The sequence below is a fragment of the Apiospora marii genome (genome assembly GCF_038362585.1).
Source record: "Apiospora marii strain CBS 49790 chromosome Unknown utg000005l_segment0_segment0, whole genome shotgun sequence".
NCBI lineage: Eukaryota > Fungi > Ascomycota > Sordariomycetes > Amphisphaeriales > Apiosporaceae > Apiospora > Apiospora marii.
This window is the reverse complement of record NW_027117377.1, coordinates 93,253-112,274: the sequence shown is the minus strand read 5'-3', so window position 1 is coordinate 112,274 and position 19,022 is coordinate 93,253. Positions and strand designations below refer to the sequence as shown.

Here is a 19,022-nt window from a genome sequence, read left to right as displayed (position 1 = left end):
AGATATACTAGAAGACATAGTAGTAAATCAAACATCGGCCGGCCGGTCATTCACGGTAAGTACACTTAGAGCAGTCGTATTGTCGTCAAAGGGATACCCAGAAACAGATATGCTTTGACGGCCTTCCCAGTAGAATCGACCTTCAAAGAACCGATAACGACAACTCGAACACACTGGAGCAAGAAAGTTTCATAGGTAGATAAGTGGAAGAGTCAATTGAAAACTATTGCCGTACAACCCATCCCAATATTGGTGGTAACAGAGAGTGAAGTCGTAGCACGCCGTCAAACATCGAATGCCACTTTCACAGGCAGCGATAAGCGATAAGCCATTGACGCCGCGGGGTACAAGCCTTTTCTTGGGGGGCAGATCGGTTAAGCTGTGGGCCCGAGAACACCCGCGCCAATGAGAACCTGTGCGCGAGTCTGGAGACGGCGCGGATCAACGCTATCCCGACCGGGCTAGAGGAAGCTCTGCTCCCTGCAAGGCAGATCCCTGCGGGCAATTGTGCTGTCATGGTTCGATGGGAGCTGCGAAAGTGAGGAATTAATTATTCTGGAGCTTCCGATCTGGCCCATTGAGTCCTGACCCAGCCCGCTTTCGCTCCCGTTAGTCGGTCAAGTCATACGATTGCACGACAAATTATAAGAATACACCTGCATCCTTTTTCTTGCATCTGTCCATCCATCATCCCACATTGACTCTGCTCCTCCCTCGTCACGATGCTCTCCACTCTGCGCGTCGCAACCCGCGGTGCCGTCGTTGCCCGCCGGGCCGCTGCCTCTGCCACTGCCTTCCGCTTCCAGGCCGCCCGCGCCGCCTCGACCTGGGCCAATGTGCCCCAGGGCCCTCCCGTGAGTCGTCATTCGCTGGGTTTGATATACTTGTGCTGAGTTGCGCTGACATGATTTGCTTGTAGGATGTAAGCTTCCAACTCAATTGCAACTTACCAAACACTTCCCGACCATGGCTAACCTGAACTTTCCTGCGCCCCAAAGGCCATCTTGGGTAAGACAACCTGCTCAGGCAAGCTCGCCTTCTCCACACAAGCTAACAGCTACAACAGGTATCACCGAGGCTTTCAAGGCCGACTCCTTCAAGGAGAAGATCAACCTGGGTAAGCCATCCCCTCCCCTGCTGTTTACATCTCGAGACTGACATGGCCAGGTGTCGGTGCCTACCGCGATGACCAGGGCAAGCCCTACGTCCTCCCCTCCGTCCGCGCCGCCGAGCAGAAGATCGTGTCCAACAACCTGAACAAGGAGTACGCCGGCATCACGGGCGTGCCCGAGTTCACCAAGTCGGCCGCCACGCTCGCCTACGGTAAGGACTCGTCCGCCCTCGACCGCCTCGTCATCACCCAGACCATCTCGGGCACGGGCGCCCTGCGCATCGGCGCCGCCTTCCTCGAGCGCTTCTACCCCGGTGCCAAGAAGATCTACATCCCCAACCCGTCGTGGGCCAACCACGGCGCCGTCTTCAAGGACGCCGGCCTCGAGGTCGAGAAGTACCGCTACTACAACAAGGACACCATCGGCCTCGACTTTGAGGGCATGGTCGCCGACATCAAGGCCGCCCCCAAGGGCAGCATCTTCCTCTTCCACGCCTGCGCCCACAACCCCACCGGCGTCGACCCCACCGCCGAGCAGTGGAAGGAGATCAGCGCCGCCGTCAAGGCCGCCGGCCACTACGCCTTCTTCGACATGGCCTACCAGGGCTTTGCATCGGGCGACACCAACAAGGACGCCTTCGCCGTCCGCCACTTCGTCGCCGAGGGCCACAACATCTGCCTGGCCCAGTCCTTCGCCAAGAACATGGGCCTGTACGGCGAGCGTGTCGGTGCCTTCTCCATTGTTGCTGAGAACGCCGAGGAGAAGAAGCGCATCGACTCGCAGGTCAAGATCCTCGTGCGCCCCCTGTACTCGAACCCCCCGATCCACGGCGCCCGCATCGCCGCCGAGATCCTCAACGACCCCGCCCTCTACAACCAGTGGCTGGCCGAGGTCAAGGAGATGGCCGACCGCATCATCACCATGCGCGCCCTGCTCAAGGACAACCTCGAGAAGCTCGGTAGCAAGCACGACTGGAGCCACATCACCAGCCAGATCGGCATGTTCGCCTACACCGGCCTCACCCCCGAGCAGATGGACGCCCTCGCCAAGGAGCACAGCGTCTACGCCACCAAGGACGGCCGCATCAGCGTCGCCGGTATCACTACTGGCAACGTCGGCCGTCTCGCCGAGGCCATCTACAAGGTCAAGGGTTAAGCGCTGATCTGCCAAGAAATCAGAACCTTTGCCAATGAGAGATGTCATATATGAAGTCACTTTTAAAAAGGGGCGGCGTTTTCTTTTCGATCGACCGATCATGTGTGACGATACCCCCGACATCACAGAAACGGCGATCTTTTGTACCTGTATACTCGGTTTCGGGTTTGGGAAGAGACAAGGAAAAGAGACGAGACTGGAAATGCTACTAGATTCGGATCTGCTGCATTGGATCAGGAACCATTCATCATGCTAGACGGTTAGATAGAAATCGGCCTCCTTGCGATCATCCTCGATGTACCAATAATCAAGATCTCTTTCCCAAAATTGGCTGTGCTTGTGACTTTCTATCATGTGGTTCGTATTGCGAGGCATTGCCTTCTGCTATGAGCAAATTATAAGTACAAGGTATCAAGGCTCGCTCTTCGTGCAAATCAAATCAGGTACACTCATGAAATACTCAGCTCCGCCCCAATCTGTCCAGGTCTGCCTGGATTTCCACGAGCCTCCTTTCCATCTCGTGCCAGATCCGCGCCATCTCCCGCATCCTTCGTTCCTTGACCGACATTTCGTTCTCGTCGTCACTACCTTCTTCTTCGTTACCAGGCCGAACGCCGTAGTCCTCCAGCTCGCGCTCTCGCACCCGCGAGGCGTCCTCGAGCCGCATCTGGGCGTCGCGGAGGTGACGGCGGTAGTTCCGGAGGGCGCCGCCGGCGCCGCGGGGGTAGACGCGCCCTTTCGTTTCGACGAGCAGGAGACGGAGGCTGGCGGCCCAGAGGGCGGCCTCGAGGCAGGACCGCTGGCTGCGGAGGGCGGTGGAGTGGGCGGCGGGGCCGTGCTTGGCCTCGAGGGCGCGGACGAGGATCGCGAGGGCGCGGGCGTGCTGGTCCAGGTGCTCGAGGAGGGCGGTGGTGGTGCGGAGGCGGGCGTCGGTCAGGTCGCGGCGGGCGGTGGCGAGCTGCTGCGTCAGGTGGGCGGTGCTGACGGGGAGGTTGACGGTGTGCCGGTGCAGGAAGGAGGCGTTGGTGGTGGGGTGCAGGACCCGGGTCAGGCTGACGGACTGGGCGGTCAGGTGGGTCGAGAGCAGGGCGGTTAGGGGGCCGAGGTGCTGGGGGAAGTCGGAGAAGGGGGGCGTGCTGAGGAGGAGGCGCAGGGTCTGCTGCGGGAGAAGTTGCCGGGGGGCTTTCTCGAGGAAATCTGGTAGGGAGCAGCAGGAGGTCGACCAGCTCAGGGGGGGAGTTGCTTCTGAGATGAGGATCCGGCTTCTCCTTCGCCCGTGGCAACCGGATTGGAAGAGGCCCGGGTGAGGTGCGACCGCGTCCGCTGGTGCTGCGGGATCTGCTTGGGTGCGACTGGCTGCGAGGCGGCCGACTCGGGAGTCGCGGTGGCGATGGCCTGCTTGAGCAGATGCTGCCGCGTTGCCCGCAGGCGGTACTCCTTCAGTTCCTGTGATAGTTGTTAGTGCATGCCAACATCAAGAGGCAAAGAGGCAAAAAGCCACTGGTTCCATTTACTCACCTGCCGAACGGCATCGCGCTCCTCGGCGGCGGCGTCCTTCTTGGTGGACCCGTCGGGATGGAGGATGTCGGTAGAGAGCGACTTGTACAGTTTCTCGAACTCCGGGTTGTCAGTCAGGACCGACTCGTCCACCGGCGGCAACATGGCGAAAATCGCTGACTGGGATTTTTCCGACGACCAATATCCAGCTCAATCAAGAGCCAAATTCAATCTGCTTCTCAATTCGATTTCCCTTCCTTTCTTTGTCGGTGAAGTAGGTTAATGAATTGTTGAAGCCCAGGCACGAACGAGTCGCCAGGTCAGGTGATTGTGATTGGCCCCAGACCCTCCAGCTTAGCGGGTTGGCGGGGGACTTTCAGTAGAAGTGAACTGGACCCACCTAAAGCTTGACGGGCCGTCCTTGATTCCAATCCAATTGATCCCTCTGAAGATTTTGGGGAGCTTGCAATTGATTCCGAATCGAGTCGTTGCTTGTGTGTCGTCGCCGCAGCCAGACCCCCCGACCGACCAACACTCGATCGACCCTCGCGATAACAAGACAGCGACGCCGTGCCAATTGACACACTCCAACAAACCGCCGCAACCATGGCGTCCCTACGCCCCATAACGTCGCGATGCCTGTTCGCCGCAGCCTCATCCAAACCCTCCACAGTCGCCGCCACAGCCGTCGTCGCATCCTCCCGACGCACCTTCACCACCACGCCCCCGGCCCAGCGCCAGACCCCGACGCACCTGACCGTGCCCAAGGAGCAGATCCCCGACTACCCCTACGGCCCCTTCCGCACCTACAAGCAGCGCAACGCCGGCCTGTACGGCACGTCCAAGATCCGCTTCGGCAACACCGTCAGCGCCAAATGGCACATCAAGGCCGCCACCCACTGGAAGCCCAACCGCCACACCAAGCGCCTCTGGTCCCCCTCGCTGCACATGTTCGTCCGCACCCGCCTGACGACAGGCGTCCTGAGGACCGTCGACAAGCTCGGCGGCATCGACAACTACCTGCTCGGCGCCAAGGCCCGCCGCCTCAAGGAGCTGGGACCCGCGGGCTGGCGGCTGCGCTGGAAGGTCATGCAGTCGGCCCCCGTCCAGGAGCGCTGGGCCCGCGAGCGCGAGGCGCTGGGCCTGCCCCCCAAGGCGCACGACCTGCTGGTGGCCGAGTTGGGCGGCGAGGCCCCGAGCGCGGAGCTCATGGGCGAGATGGACCGCATGCTGGCGCAGGAGGAGGAGTTTGTGATTGGCGAGGAGACCGACGGCGGCGAGGTGGTCCTCAATGGCAAGGAGGAGCCGGCAAAGACGGCATAGGCTGTTTATACTTGGTATATAACTTCTCAAACCACACGGCAGAGATGCATGTAGAGAGCGAACACTAGACAAAAAGACGGATGTCAAGTCAAGGCAATCAAGTCGAGGCAATTGTACTACTACTATATTTTTACTCTTGTACAAACCGGCATCCGACACGATGCCTCCCGAGAATCGTGCAAGCCTGAAACTCCCAAGTGCTATTGACAATGCTTTCATCTACACTTTTACGTGCTTTGCTTCTACGTGCTTCTATGCCCCCTTTTCAAACCACTGCGCATCGCTCTCCAGATAGCCCAGGTCCGGACTCATCTAGAACCGCAGATCCCAGCCGATCTTGGGCCCGATGGTCGGCAGCTCGTCCGCCACGCTCTGCACGTCCTTGTCGCCGCGGCCGCTCAGGCAAATCACCAGATCGGAATCCTTGGGCATCGTCTTGGCCAGCTCCAGCGCGCCCCAGACGCCGTGCGCGCTCTCGAGCGCGGGAATAATACCCTCGAGCTGGCTGATGAGCCGGAACGCCTCGAACGCCTGCGAGTCCGTCGCCACCACGTACTGGGCGCGGTCCGAGTCCTTCCACGACGACAGCTCGGGGCCGACGCCGGGGTAGTCCAGGCCCGCCGAGACCGAGTGCGTGTCCTGGATCTGGCCGGCGCTGTTCTGGAGCACGTAGGTGCGGACGCCGTGCAGGACGCCCTTGCTGCCGGCCGACAGCGTGGCCGAGTGGCGGGGCGTGTCGATGCCGTCGCCGCCGGCCTCGACGCCGAGCAGCTTGACGCTGGGGTCCTTGCTGAAGGGGTAGAACATGCCGGCGGCGTTGGAGCCGCCGCCGACGCAGGCGACGACGGCGTCGGGCAGCTTGCCGCGCTTCTCCTGCAGCTGCTTCTTGGTCTCGTCGCCGATGACGGACTGGAAGGTGCGCACGATGGTCGGGAAGGGGTGGGGGCCGATGGCGGAGCCGATGATGTAGTGCGTGTCGTCGAGGTTGACGACCCAGGACCGCAGCGCCTCGTTGACGGCGTCGCGCAGCGTCTTGCAGCCGGCCTCGACGGCGATGACCTTAGCACCCAGCAGGCGCATGCGGAAGACGTTGAGGGCCTGGCGGCGAACATCCTCAGCACCCATGTAGACGGTGCACTCCATGCCGAACTTGGCGCAGACGGTGGCGGTGGCGACGCCGTGCTGGCCGGCGCCCGTCTCGGCAATGATCTTCTTCTTGCCCAGCCGCCGCGCCAGCAGGATCTGGCCGAGGGCGTTGTTGATCTTGTGGGAGCCCGTGTGGTTGAGGTCCTCGCGCTTCAGCCAGATGTTGGCGCCGCCGGCGTGCTCCGTCAGGCGCTCGGCCAGCTGCAGGTGGCCGGGGCGGCCGATCCAGGGGTAGTAGGAGCGGAACTCCTCCCAGAACTCGGGGCTGTCCTTGATGTTGTTGAAGCCGTCCTCGAGCTCGGCCAGGCAGGTCATGAGGGACTCGGGCACGAACTGGCCGCCGAACTCGCCGAAGCGGTCGGGGATCTTGCCGTGCATGGCCTCGAGCTGGGCCATGAGGTCGGCGTTGTCGGCGTGCTCGGTGATGACGCCGCTGACCGTCACGTTGTCGCCGCTGGGTTCCTGGGCGCCCGACATGGCCTCGACCATGCCCACCTCGCGCGTCAGCTCCGTCTGGGGGTCGCTCGTGCGGCCGCTGACGTAGGCGCAGTAGTCCTGGACGGCCTTGGGGCCCTGGCCCTCGTCGGCCTTCATGAGGGTGGTGACGATCTGGGAGCCGATGACGACGCCGTCGGCGATGGCGGCGACGCTCTGGAAGTGCTCGCGGGTGGACACACCAAAACCGACGGCGGCGGGCTTGTTGCCACTGTACTTCTTGACGCGCTCGAGCAGCTGGGGCAGGCCGGCGTTCAGGGTGCCGAGGGCGCCCGTCACGCCCATGCGCGAGACGACGTAGATGAAGCTGTCGGCGAGGGAGCAGAGGATGCGCATGCGGGCCTCGGTGGTGGAGGGGGCGATGAGGGGCACGTACGAGAGGCCGCCGCTGCTGCAGAACTTGCGGAAAGAGACGGCCTCCTCGGGGGGCAGGTCGCAGATGATGAAGCCGTTGACGCCGGCCGACTTGCAGTCGTTCAGCAGGTTCTCCTCGCCGTACGCCAGCAGCGGGTTGTAGTAGCCCATCAACAGGACGGGCGTCGTCAGGCCCTGTTTCCGGGCGTCGCGGACCATCTGGAGGGTGGAGGCGATGGTGACGCCGTGCTTGAGGGCGACTGTGTTGGAGGTCTGGATCGTGGGGCCGTCGGCGATGGGGTCGGTGAAGGGGATTCCGAGCTCGATGATGTCTGGGCTTGTCAGTACGGCAGCACGATTAGGTAGCATAGATCCAGAAACATACCAGCGCCACCCTTTTGCATACCGAGCATGACGTCGGGCATGACCTCGGGAGTGGGATATCCGGCCGTGACATATGTCACCAGGGCGGCCTATCAACGATTAGCTGGGGTTGGCAATGGCATGAAGAATCCCAAAGCATACCCGGTTCTGGGCCTTGCAGCGCTGGAACGTCTGCTTGAGGTGGTCGGCCATGATGTTGGTGGTGACTCTGGCTGTTGTGGAAAGTAGGATAGAGGCTTGCTTTGGTACAGCAGCAATTGGTGTTGGGGAAGACGTATCTTGCGTCTCTTTTTGGATATGAACTCGAGTTGACTTTATACCGAGCTGTCAAAAGGAATGACCAAGTGTCGTTGAGTCACGAATTATGGCGGCAGGTAAGATGCCGCTTGGCTTCCTTCTTTATGGGTAGGAGTATGCGAGCGAGGGAAGGCGGGGCCCAGCGGCGATAATTACAGTGGGGTGGCCGATTGATTTTTTGAGAAGGCTCGACGTAGTCATTGTGCCCCGCGATTCGGAAGCAGGCGATCAGTATGGCAAGTGGCATTAGCATCGCATCCAAGATCCTGGCAAAGACTTAGCCTGCCCCTAAGATTCGGCTGCACATTTCCAGGGGGTTCAATTGAATTGACTGCCGATAGACTGTTGGATGTTTAGCATTTGCATGCCCCAATGCGGTGAGAATTGATGACTCTGCGCCTCTGACGCAGTTCACAATTGGGCGATGTCGGTGGACATTTTCCCAGGTACGGAACCGAAGCGCTTACACCCCTCGGCTAAGCTCGAGCCAGGGTCGCTGCAAGGGCCCAAATCCCGGAATTAAGGTTCCTTGGCCTGGTCAGGGATAATTGGTGAAGTCATCTCCTCATTGAACCTCGAGATTTACTGAAATTGAAGATGTATTGCCATTGCAAATGTCCATGCGCAATCTGTGACTCTACTGCTTCCATACCACGGCTAAGTTCTTTTCCAGGTCAACTGTCAAAAGCCGGCTTGGCGTCAGCGGCAGGGCTTGGATTTACTCGACTCTTGCATGCCCCAAACATGATTGGCGGCTGGCCATGGCGGCAGGCCATGGCGGCAGTAGATCATCTCACTCATCCTCAGATCTCACCTCAGCTCACCGAAAACTTCCCGACCCTCCACATCGTCATCCAATGGAACCTCCTCTAGCCCACCCTCATCTTCGTTGTCGTCGCTGTCGTCATCGTCAAGGATTTCCACAACATAGTAGTCCTCCACCACCACCTCCCCCTTTTCACCTTATCCCAGACCCCGGGCGTGCACGTCGCCGGCTTGAGGATGTAGCACCTCGCCTCCGGCCACGGCGGCGGCACGTTCTTAATGTGCCACGTGTCCGCGGGCCCCACGGTGGCCAAGTCGCCCGTGACGCGCCGTAACCCCGTCGGGATGTCGCGGTCGAACATGGCGCGCGTGAAGGCGGCGTAGGCGGCCGCCGGCTGGTAGCTCGGCACCTCGTGGCCCGCCTGGAACACGCGCGTGAAGCTGTAGTTGCCCACCTGCCGCGTCATCCCCGCGACGACCCCTTCTTCGTCCGTGTCGTCCTTGCCCTTGTCCGGCACAGAGTCAGGCACAGGAGGAGCCAGAAACGCCTCGTACCCCGCCGCCGCGAACTCCCCCGCCCGCGCATACGGCACCGCGAGGCTCGCCCGCTCGCCGCCCACCCAGTTGCAGGCGTAGTCGCGGTCGCCGTAGACCAAGTGCACCTTCACGCCCGCGTCGAGCAGCGCGCCGGCCGCGTCGAGGAAACCGCCGCGCAGCATGTCGTAGGTTTCCGAAAAGTCGCCGCTCACGGCGGCCGAGTGCTCCGAGTAGTTGACGGGCGCGCCCAGCGCCGCCAGCACGGGCGCCGACGCCAGGTAGCCGTACAGGTGCGGCGGCGGGAAGGGGTCGCGCAGCGGGTGCGCGATGTCGTAGAAGCCCCGGTCCTCGGCGTAGTAGCGCCGGATCGTGGCGACCCAGCAGTCGTCCTCGACGCCGCCGCAGATCTCGGTGAGGTTCGTCTTTTTCCCAGCTGCAGTTTCGCTCAAAACTCCGGCGTCATGATCCTTGAGGGCGAATTGGCATGCCGACACCCGTTGCTTGCAGCCGCCGGGCTTGGTCCAATTGTGCATGAGCTCGTCGTAGGTGCTCTGGTTGAATGCCTCGATCCCGTACGTCTAAGGCCACGTTATTAGCCAACTGCTATCCCAGGGGTTATGCGATCTCACGTTGTTGTACGCAAACTCGATGTTCGTTTCTCCTTGAACCACCACAGCAAGCCGTTGATGATTCCAAGCGTATCCAAGTGGATGTACTGCGCCCCCTGTTCATCCGAGCTCCCGTTGGCAATCTTCTCGTTCTGCTGCTGGAAGAAACTGTCCAAGAGATCATGTCAGTGTCGCGGTGATATCGCTATTGGGCGCAGAGACTACCTCATGATCCCCGGCCCGTAGTGCCCGCCGTAGCTCTCCGTCCACAGACTGACGCGGTCGTTGGCGGGCCTGTAGTGCGGGAACTCGAAGAACCAGGTCTGGGCAAAGTGCCACAGCGCATGGGCGGCGTGGGCCGTGCTGTTGGCCGTCTGGGCGCGGTCCTGGCTGGCAAAGGTGCCGTAGTGGCTGGTCAGGTTCGCCTCGGGCAGCCCGTCTTCGGTAAAGTTGGCCGGCACCACCAGGAAGCCCCCGTCGTACTCGTCCAGCTCCCAGGTGCCGTTGGTCGGGACGTCGTACGAGAAGCCCACTTGGTTCGGCTGGTCCAGGTAGAGCATGTTGACCTCGTTGTTCCAGCTCCAGGGGTTCAGGTAAGTCGTCTGGGTGTCGTTGGCCACTCGACAAGGCCCGTTCTCTGCGGCGAAGTTAGCTGCGGGCGATTATGCTTCTCAATTGGCTCAGGATTGTTACCTTCGAGAAGTCCCATCATTGATGAACCGCCGGGGCCGCCGTTCAGCCAGATGGCCAGTGGCGAATTGGCCGGATCATTGCGCGCCTCAAAGAACCAGAAGAACCTAATGCCGTGAGTACGAGATATAAAAAAGCGCTCCGGCGGGCTCACGTGTTGATGGGGTAGTTTTGCGCCTCGCCGCTCCCATCGTCAAGCAGGCCGGGCGGCAGGTGAACGTAACCGGAGTAAGACTTGACACCGGGCGTAGTCTCGCATATTCCAGGCTGTGGGGGTCCTCAGTCAATAGGAGATTCTTTGAGGAGGGAGGCCGCATTACTCGTACCTCTTTGTATGAAATCGTCACGTTTTCGTGGAACTTGGACTTCAGCCACTTGACGCCCTCCCGCTTGGGGGGAAACTGGGCGCAGGCGAAACCCAAAAGGCCGCCGAGAACGAGTCGCTGCACCTTCATGGTTCTGTGTGCGGAATTGATGGCGGACAGTGCAGCAAAGATGATATTTCGGCTTTTATCAATTCAAAGTGGCGCGGCAAGGGCTGGGTCGCGTTACTCCGAAATCGAACTCCGAACCAAGCTGCCTCTTGCGGCATAGCGCGGGGTCTGCACGACGCCCGCAGCGGAAGCGAGGAAGTGGATGCCCGGCGCAGGGTTCATCAACAGTGATTGGCATTCGGTCGGATGTAAGTACTGTAAATCCAGAAGAAGTTCACCGCATCGGAAATTCTTCCGGGGCAACGCTGTCAGGCGAATCTCCGTTTCGACGCGAAACCATTGACAACAATCGAGCGTGGCTACCACAAAACGCGTGGCCAGAGGCCAAAGTAACAATTCGTATCGAAATTCAAGGAAGCCTAGCTGTTATAAACTTGACCTCGGCTGCCCCCTCGGCCCAACCAGATGTGCCCGCCTTGCCTGGTGGGGTTTGGCTGCCCCTTTCCCGTTCCTATCAGGCAAATACAACTTGATTACTGGCTGGCGTGCTTAGCTCTCAGCCCAGTCCGCCTCGCGGACACGTATAGACTGCGAACGTTATTCGGCTAATTCCAAGACGCTGCTCAATTGCTTCTTATGCACATTCCCAATCCTTTTCCATAGAAGCCCCTGACTCAGTAGCCGGCCGTCCAATGGAAGTTCACAAGTAGCCAAAGGATCGAACGATGACACAAGATGAGTTCACTGATTCCCACCACCCCTAGAACCGCAGCAGTCCCCGAAACGATGCAGAACTAAGCACTCTTGGCAGCAACAAGCTCCTCAATCCTGTCCATCAACTTTATCGGCAAATCTCGCAGCTGAACACAATTCCCGGCGCCCTTGACAATGATACTCTCGCTCGCTTCCAAGAAGGTCAACCGGAAGTGCCGCCAGAGCTCCTTCTCCTCATCACCGTCCCGCCCCGGACGCGGATAAAACGGATCGTTCCGAAGAAACGCCCGCGCCGCCTGCTCGACCCCGCCCTCGTCCCGGCCCATGGCGCGGCAGCAGTCGAAGTCCAGGATCCAAAGGCAGTGGGGCCCCAGGACCGGCGAGGAAAATGTGAAAGCACGGCTAGTATCATGGTGTGTAGATTGATTTCCGTTCGACGGCGGAAGTGGCGGCGGCGCCAGGACGAACTCGACGTCGTTCGCGTCGATCCCGGCGCACCAGTGCAGGAACGCCAGGGCTTTCGCCATGGCTGCGGCGTAGTCCCGGACGAGAGGCGACAGGCCCAGCTCGGGCATCTGGTCGAGATGGAGCGGGAAGTTGCGCAGGCTGAAGAAAGAGACCCGGGATCTTCCGCGGCCGTGCTTGGTGCGGCCGAGGTAGGGTCGGATAAGGCAGTCTTGGTTCTGCTCGTCGGCGCGGATCTGCGCCGGCAGCGACTCGGGCGTCTTGGGGCAGAACTTGTCGACGAGCAGGTTGCGGATCGGTTCCGGCATGGGCGGGATGCGTTCCGAGATGAGGATGTTGCAGGGGTGTATCCGGCGGGGAACCGGGACAACACGCGGCCGTCGTCCCATCCGGGGTGGCTCTGGGGGATGAAGGCGTGACATTGGGGCACGGTGAAGACGCGCAGCTCCTCCGGGCATTGCTCAAGGGACCGCAGGATCAGCTGGTGCATGTCATAGTCGTTTCGGAGGGATCGTCCCGGGCCGCCATCCTCGCGCTTTATTGCAGTCGTTGCGTTCGAGTCGCCGGATGCCGATGGAGACTGCGGGCAGCTCCAGACGCTGCCGCAGAAGCCCTGGCCGATACGGCGGTAGGGCTGGGTGGAGAGACTCTCTTGGTTAAATGCTTGGTCTTCGGTCTTTTGATCGTTCATTGTTGAATGCTTCGGAGGATGTCGTGTTATTGTTGTTTTGTATATATGGTGTATTGCTTCTGTGTCGAGTGATAGAATGTACAGACATATGCTTATGCATGCGGGTCATGTTATGACATAAATACAAGCCAACCGGAGAAAGAGTCATCAATTTGCGTTTAGCCAAAGTTTGGTGGTGTGAATTTCAAAACCAGATTAGCCAGTGTGATACAGTTCACGATACCTATGGCCATAGACAGCCTAAGCGTAAACTACCGTCATGCTATCTTATCTTGCTTTACTGTGTCGGATGGCTTCTTTTCCCAACAGCGTCCCCGTCTACTCGAAGCAACCCCCTCTTATGTCCAATCAGAGCGCTACATGCAAGCTGAACACGATGATTCGGAAGCTGGACATACACTCTACGCGCCTGCTTCAGCTAGCCCATCGAGCTAGGCATGCACGTTGAGCATCTAGCTGGCCCCGGGTTTCCCGAACTGGCGTGAGTAAGGGGAACACACGTTCGATACACAGAATCTCGCTGCGCTTCCGGGAAGATTCGAATCTTTTCGGAAGTTGCTCGAGGTGTTCATCCCAGAACGCATTGGTGTCTGCGTTCTCAAAGCAGAAGACACGAGGGATTTCGACCGTGTTGGAAATTTGGGGACCGCTGAGAAGCCTTTCTCGATCCGACTGTACATGATGTAGTCATTTCAAAAGTTTCCGGGTTCAGTAGTCGATAATGGGAACATTGTATAGATTAAAATTGTTCTAGGATGGTTAAAAACCTTCTTAATAGACCTTGCATTAAACTCCTAGAACGATGTAGTAGCGGTAGAGGCAAACTTTTCGCGATCAGCTAAAGAAGTCGATAAATAACTGTCCTAAGAGGAAGCATTCGCTTTCGGTAGATCGCGATGGCGCACCCTACGCCATGCATTACAGTGAGAACGACAACCCGTTTAAGCTGCTGGGAGCATGCTACATTAATGGGCACATGACGGGGGCATTGGACCAAGCCGTACGCGGAAGCAAAAGCGACGCTCATGACGAGTGGTTCAAGATGACATGACGGAGATCAGACCAGTTTTTCCTACCCAAAGTATTGGCGCAGAAAGCGCAAACACCAGAGGACAGATATCCGAGAGCTGGACGATTTCCAGGGACCCTTGCGTCCCAAACCCGGCCAGTCCCGTCTTTTCAGCTCGGTTCAAATACCAAGAGCCTGGCGCCCGGAAACCCACAATGAAATCATCGTGAAGGTCGCCGCGAGTGGAGAAGACTAGGCCTCATTCAGGTTTTGACACCGCCCAGGGTGGAGCACCCGCAGGGTATCTAATCAATCATCAGCTGTTGACAATCTTATCAGATCAAAAACTTCGCCGCTAATGGCCCGAGTGCCCCCATGGCCACGCGCCCGCGGTTTCCCGAGCCCCGGCGGCCCAGCTAGGTATATATGTATGCAACAAGGTCCCCTCCCAACTCTTCCAGGGACTCTTCGGCTGATCTATCCGAACCACACCTCGCCCACCGAAAAGCACCATGATTGGCCCCGGCACTGATATCGAAAAGCATGGCAAATTTGCCGACGTGTCCGTCGCGGTGGACTCGGGCTCTGAAGCCGGCCGAGACGATCCCGCCGCCACCGCCTCCCCCGAGGACGCGAAACCCCCGCCGCCGTGGAGCTGGAAGGTGACGGCCATTGTGCTGGTGAGCCTGATCCGGTTCGGCGGCAGCTGGAGCAACGGCATCACGGGGGCCATGAAGTCGACGCTGAAGCGGGAGCTGCACATCAACAACCAGCGCTACGCCCTGCTCGAGGCCAGCGAGGACTTCATGACGACGCTGCTGATCCTGGCCACGGGGCTGCTGACGGACCGCACCGGCGGCGCCGGCGCCCTCTTCTGGGGCAACCTCGTCTACTCGCTGGGGTCCGTCCTCGTGGCGGGCGCGGCCCAGGCGCGCTCCTTCCCCTTCATGATCGGCGGGCGCGTCGTGCTGGCCCTCGGCGACATCTCGACCCAGATCGCGCAGTACCAGGTCTTCTCGTCGTGGTTCGCGCCCAGCAGCGGCTTCGCGTCGACGCTGGGGCTCGAGCTCATGATCCAGAAGATGGGCGCCCTCGCCGGCACGGGCTCGGCCAACGTCATCGCCGTCCGCACCGGCGACTTCGCCTGGGTCTACTGGATCGCCGTCTTCATCAACCTCTTCACCAACGTCGTCTGCGCCGCCTACCTGTGGTTCGTGCGCCGCTCGGCCGGCCAGTTCGGCAACGTCGTCGACCCGGCGACGGGCGAGAAGCTGAAACAGAAGGCCAAGAAGCTCGAGGCCGGCAAGGTGCTGCGGCTGCCCTGGTCCTTCTGGGCCATCATGGCGTACTCGCTCTTCACCACCAGCACCGCCGTCGTCTTCAAACAGAACGCCACCGAGATGGCCGAGCAGCGCTTCAAGGTCAGCGCCGTCACCGCGGGCTGGTACTCGGCCCTGCTGCAGTACGCCGGCTTCTTCATCGTCCCCGTCGTCGCCGTTCTCATCGACTTTTTCGGACAGCGCGTTACGTTGAGTAGGTGAACCCCCTCTTGAAACAGCAAATGCATCATGCTTACGAATCTTCTTCTTAGTGGTCATCGGCGGCGTGGGCTCGTTCATAGCCATGGCTCTCGTGCAGTGGGCCGGCGCGGTCCAGGGCACGGCGGCGGGCTTCGGCATCTACGCCATCGTCTCGTCGTACAGCCCCACCGTCATCATCGACAGCATGCGGACCTCGCTGTTCCACCAGACCGACTTCGGCAGCGCCTACTCGCTGAAGATCATGATGAACAACAGTATCAACATCATCGTGCGCATCCTGGCTGGCCGCATCCAGGACGCCGACCACAACTCCTACGACAAGGTCGTCATTCTCTACTTGGCGCTTGCGGGCTGCTCCCTCTTCGTCTCCATCATGCTGGTGCTCCTGGCGTACTTCTCCGTCGACATGGGCTCGCTGCAGTGGAGCCGGAAGCAGCGCAACGGACGGACCGAGCGGCTGCTGGAGATGAAGCAAGCGTTTTACGGGGCCAACGCCGCTAGGAATCGACTCGTCTCCCGGGCTTGCTTCGGCTTGCTGATCGGTCTGTTGCTGGGAGGCTGGACCGCGTACATCTGGGGTGCCGTCACGGGGGCGAAGAAGATCTAGGCAGAAGTGACATCAAATAGACACCGGAATAACCAGGCTACTCGCCCATGTTTATAGCACTTGAATGGAACAATTAGTAATATTCCACCGTAGGAACGGCTGGTACAGGGCATGGTTAGTGAAAGCAACGAGAAGGGCTCAAAGATCCGCCGATTGGTTCTATCGTCATCTTGGCGAAGCAATGAGCTCCGAGACTCGCCACCTACCAAAGTTCAGCATCTTCGCATTTTCTTCTGTGGTGTTTCCCGCCGTTCTGCCGCTGCTTCTCATTAGCAGCATCCTATCCCGTGGCAGGCGAAGATGTGCATAGTCTGCTCTCCCGGGGAAGTAGGAGCAGTCCTTTCACAGCGAGAAACCAAGTGACGAAGCATTGTGTTCACATCTCAAGAAAAGTACGCGAGTTCGCAAAGAAAGAAGCAATTTATTACCAATGCCCAGAACCAGGGCCCCAACCTCTATCAGAAATGCCAGGCGATTCCCATGTCGCCAAATAACACATTGCTCAGACCAGAACCAGAAACCTCATCAATTTGCCAGGTGCCGCAAGATCCTTTACTAAGCCCGACGGGTGAAGTAGTGGGAAGCGAAATGGGCCTGAAGTGTCTTCATGATGTGTGCCCGCAACATCGTGTGGGACACGCGGCCAAGGGTCTGGGCGTAGTTGCGGGGGTTGTAGCCCCATTCGGGATCCAAGAGAAGAAACCATCCCAAGTTGATCACTTCCACTCCGAGGTCACATTCAACCACTTTAGTATGGACATACTCGGGTTCAGTGAACTCGACGTTCTCATCGCCGAACCATTGCTGAAATCGTTCTTCCACTTGTCGACGGCGCTCGGCTTTGTATGCTGCCCGTCGAGCACGAGTGCCGGTTCTGTGGACGGCGTCGAATATGGCGACATCGTACCGGAGGGGGTTTTGGTTACGACGGATTGACGTCAGGACCCAGACCGACTGCTGTAGTGACGGCAGTTTGTCGTCGCTTAGCGGGAATGGCAGGAGGAAGTAGTTGTATATCATCGTCCTCGGAAGTGTGATTATTTTACGTCGTTCGTTTTAAAGGTGAAACGAAGTTTGAAAAGGGTTCTATTTCTTTTTTTGCGAAACCCAGTTAAAAAATACTTCAAGTTAGGGCGCTCGTTCGGTTTCGTCGCGAAGAAGACTTTGAGGTGCTTGCCCGCCTTGAGATCTTTACTAGGTAGTCCATGATATGACAGGGGAACTCGACACGCTGTTCGCCGCCGCCGCTGAAGGGGGCGAGGAACCCAAGAGGTAGATAAAGGCGATGGGCGAGGAAGCTGTTGGAAGTAACATCCTTGATCTCTGCCAGGGTGGGGCGGGGGATGCGTAGTTCCTCGCGCTACCAGGGCGAGGAACTTCTGAGCCTGAGTCTGCAAGACCACGCGCATGTTGGCAATATGCTCGTCCTTCTGCTGCTGCGTCATGTCGTCGCTGGTGAACATCTTCACCAAATGTTCGCCGACATTCCTGCCCATTACTGTGAAGAAGGGTTGGCATGGAGATAATGTCCCGAATGGAACAGGTAATCTTCTTGTTGAAGCATCGGGCGAAGTCGCCACCCCCTATGGCGCCATGCATCTCATAGAAAGGGAAGATGGCGAGGATTCCGAAGCCATACTCGTCGACGAGCTACTTGAGAGCCTCGCCCATCCCTCTGACAAGCTTCCACTTTTCATGCTGGCTCCCATCCCCCCTCCCCGTGGAGATGGCCAAGGCGGCTTGACTGATAATGAAGACTGGATCGAACAAGGCCAAAGATAGTTTGATACCACGGCGCGCAGTGGCAGGGTGTGGTTGCGAAGGCCGCTCGCCACATCAACGTTGTCCTTCGTATATTGTGGCTGCCGCTGGACGACGAGGAGCTTCTTCTACTGCTGCTGGCGCCTGACGACTGGCTGCCTCCTCCACCACCACCGTTGCCCCCACCGTTGCCAGATACCATGGTCTCGGAACGATGGCTCCGGGCGTCGCTGGCGGTCGACGGTGAGGGGGAGGGGCTGTTGGACTCCCCTCAATTGTGGTCCTGCATATCATTATGGTTAGCTGCGCTCTTCTGCGAGCTAGATGGCTGAGATCACTACTTACGTCCCATGGGTACAACTCATCATGGTCTATAAGGCGTAGATCGATCATGCCCTGTGCCAGATCGATTCCTTCTGCATTCGATGCAGCCGAGAAAAGTAAATCGGCCCATTCCGGCATAGTAAGGCCGGGAGTATCGTTATCGCCATAGAATAGCCCCCAAAACATCTCGGTCTGCCGTTCGGTCGGCATGATGGCGGCTGATCAAATGAGGAGTGGTTAGTAACTGAGGGACTGCGATGAAAAAAGAGAAGGGGTTGATACGTTTATCAATATAAAGACGAGTAGGTAGATAATAGGACAAACAGCAATAAAATATTACTTCGTACCTTAATAAAGTTAGAAAAATGTAAGAATATTTGGGAATGGTATATAAAGTTGAAGGAAGGACGTATGACACACCAGAGTAAACAGTTGGGAGAAATGAGAGATTGCTTACCCGTATGCTGCAGATAATTGTCAATCTTGGAGATGATCTGCTCGAGTTGCTGTTATGCACCCAGCAGGCGAGGGAGGGAGAAGGGCAGTTGTAGTGCGATCATAAGCGCGATCATGGGGAAGAAGGATAATGGGAGGATGGAGGGGGAGAGGTGCTTCGGGGATGGAGGATGGGGGGACAAGAGGCCTATTTCTACGTTTCCACGAAACAGAACCTGCAGTGCCAACATGCCCAACAACCGGCAATTGTACTACCAGAGAGCAATCGATGCCTGGAAAGTTACCAGTTGTTCTTTTTACTTGCGCTTCACGTACAATTCACCAGAGTGGTTTGGGGCTGAAAGGAACAATAGGCCGGCACCAACTGCCCACAATATATGCGCAAACTTCACGTAACAGGGCCTGACTGCAAAGTGCACTGAGCAGAAACGATTAGGAGTACAGCTAAGATGCCATTTCTGAGCTGCGTACATCAGACCGGTGACGGCCAGGTGAGTCCGCAGGATACGTCCAGTCGTTAAGCAGCTATTATTACTGGAAACACCCCGCCGGGAGCATCGAAACCAACGGCTAGAGGTAGCTATTTGGTGAGCTATTGACTCACTGAAGCCAAAACAGCCCAGTGATAGTGGACAATAGTGCCATATTACTAGGCAG

At 58.6% G+C, this 19,022-nt stretch overlaps 8 protein-coding genes across 8 annotated transcripts; 3 read left to right on the top strand and 5 right to left on the bottom strand.

Moving 5' to 3' along the window:
* Nucleotides 1-722: 722 nt before the first annotated feature.
* On the top strand, nucleotides 723-2,267 carry PG985_007918 (aminotransferase class I and II; the record flags this gene model as incomplete). Its single annotated transcript, XM_066827686.1, has 3 exons — nucleotides 723-861; nucleotides 920-1,117; nucleotides 1,168-2,267. The coding sequence occupies 3 exons, from the start codon at nucleotides 723-725 to the stop codon at nucleotides 2,265-2,267; spliced, it is 1,437 nt and encodes a 478-aa protein (XP_066682598.1).
* Nucleotides 2,268-2,727: 460 nt separating this feature from the next.
* PG985_007917 (uncharacterized protein) lies at nucleotides 2,728-3,929 on the bottom strand (the record flags this gene model as incomplete). Its single annotated transcript, XM_066827685.1, has 3 exons — nucleotides 2,728-3,426; nucleotides 3,552-3,713; nucleotides 3,786-3,929. 3 exons carry the CDS (start codon nucleotides 3,927-3,929, stop codon nucleotides 2,728-2,730), a joined length of 1,005 nt encoding a protein of 334 aa, XP_066682597.1.
* Nucleotides 3,930-4,370: 441 nt separating this feature from the next.
* Nucleotides 4,371-5,087, top strand: PG985_007916 (mitochondrial 54S ribosomal protein bL28m; the record flags this gene model as incomplete). Its single annotated transcript, XM_066827684.1, has 1 exon — nucleotides 4,371-5,087. The coding sequence occupies one exon, from the start codon at nucleotides 4,371-4,373 to the stop codon at nucleotides 5,085-5,087; it is 717 nt and encodes a 238-aa protein (XP_066682596.1).
* A 312-nt stretch (nucleotides 5,088-5,399) lies between these two features.
* On the bottom strand, nucleotides 5,400-7,658 carry PG985_007915 (Tryptophan synthase; the record flags this gene model as incomplete). Its single annotated transcript, XM_066827683.1, has 3 exons — nucleotides 5,400-7,414; nucleotides 7,468-7,555; nucleotides 7,608-7,658. 3 exons carry the CDS (start codon nucleotides 7,656-7,658, stop codon nucleotides 5,400-5,402), a joined length of 2,154 nt encoding a protein of 717 aa, XP_066682595.1.
* Nucleotides 7,659-8,632: 974 nt separating this feature from the next.
* On the bottom strand, nucleotides 8,633-10,818 carry PG985_007914 (uncharacterized protein; the record flags this gene model as incomplete). The annotated part of the gene is made up of 6 exons (XM_066827682.1): nucleotides 8,633-9,643; nucleotides 9,787-9,841; nucleotides 9,899-10,310; nucleotides 10,367-10,470; nucleotides 10,518-10,630; nucleotides 10,690-10,818. The coding sequence occupies 6 exons, from the start codon at nucleotides 10,816-10,818 to the stop codon at nucleotides 8,633-8,635; spliced, it is 1,824 nt and encodes a 607-aa protein (XP_066682594.1).
* Nucleotides 10,819-11,591: 773 nt separating this feature from the next.
* On the bottom strand, nucleotides 11,592-12,667 carry PG985_007913 (zinc finger protein-domain-containing protein; the record flags this gene model as incomplete). The annotated part of the gene is made up of 2 exons (XM_066827681.1): nucleotides 11,592-12,374; nucleotides 12,407-12,667. 2 exons carry the CDS (start codon nucleotides 12,665-12,667, stop codon nucleotides 11,592-11,594), a joined length of 1,044 nt encoding a protein of 347 aa, XP_066682593.1.
* Nucleotides 12,668-14,188: 1,521 nt separating this feature from the next.
* Nucleotides 14,189-15,824, top strand: PG985_007912 (Major facilitator superfamily domain-containing protein 1; the record flags this gene model as incomplete). The annotated part of the gene is made up of 2 exons (XM_066827680.1): nucleotides 14,189-15,209; nucleotides 15,268-15,824. The coding sequence occupies 2 exons, from the start codon at nucleotides 14,189-14,191 to the stop codon at nucleotides 15,822-15,824; spliced, it is 1,578 nt and encodes a 525-aa protein (XP_066682592.1).
* A 555-nt stretch (nucleotides 15,825-16,379) lies between these two features.
* PG985_007911 (uncharacterized protein) lies at nucleotides 16,380-18,119 on the bottom strand (the record flags this gene model as incomplete). The annotated part of the gene is made up of 4 exons (XM_066827679.1): nucleotides 16,380-16,848; nucleotides 16,947-17,322; nucleotides 17,366-17,474; nucleotides 17,931-18,119. The coding sequence occupies 4 exons, from the start codon at nucleotides 18,117-18,119 to the stop codon at nucleotides 16,380-16,382; spliced, it is 1,143 nt and encodes a 380-aa protein (XP_066682591.1).
* Nucleotides 18,120-19,022: the final 903 nt, after the last annotated feature.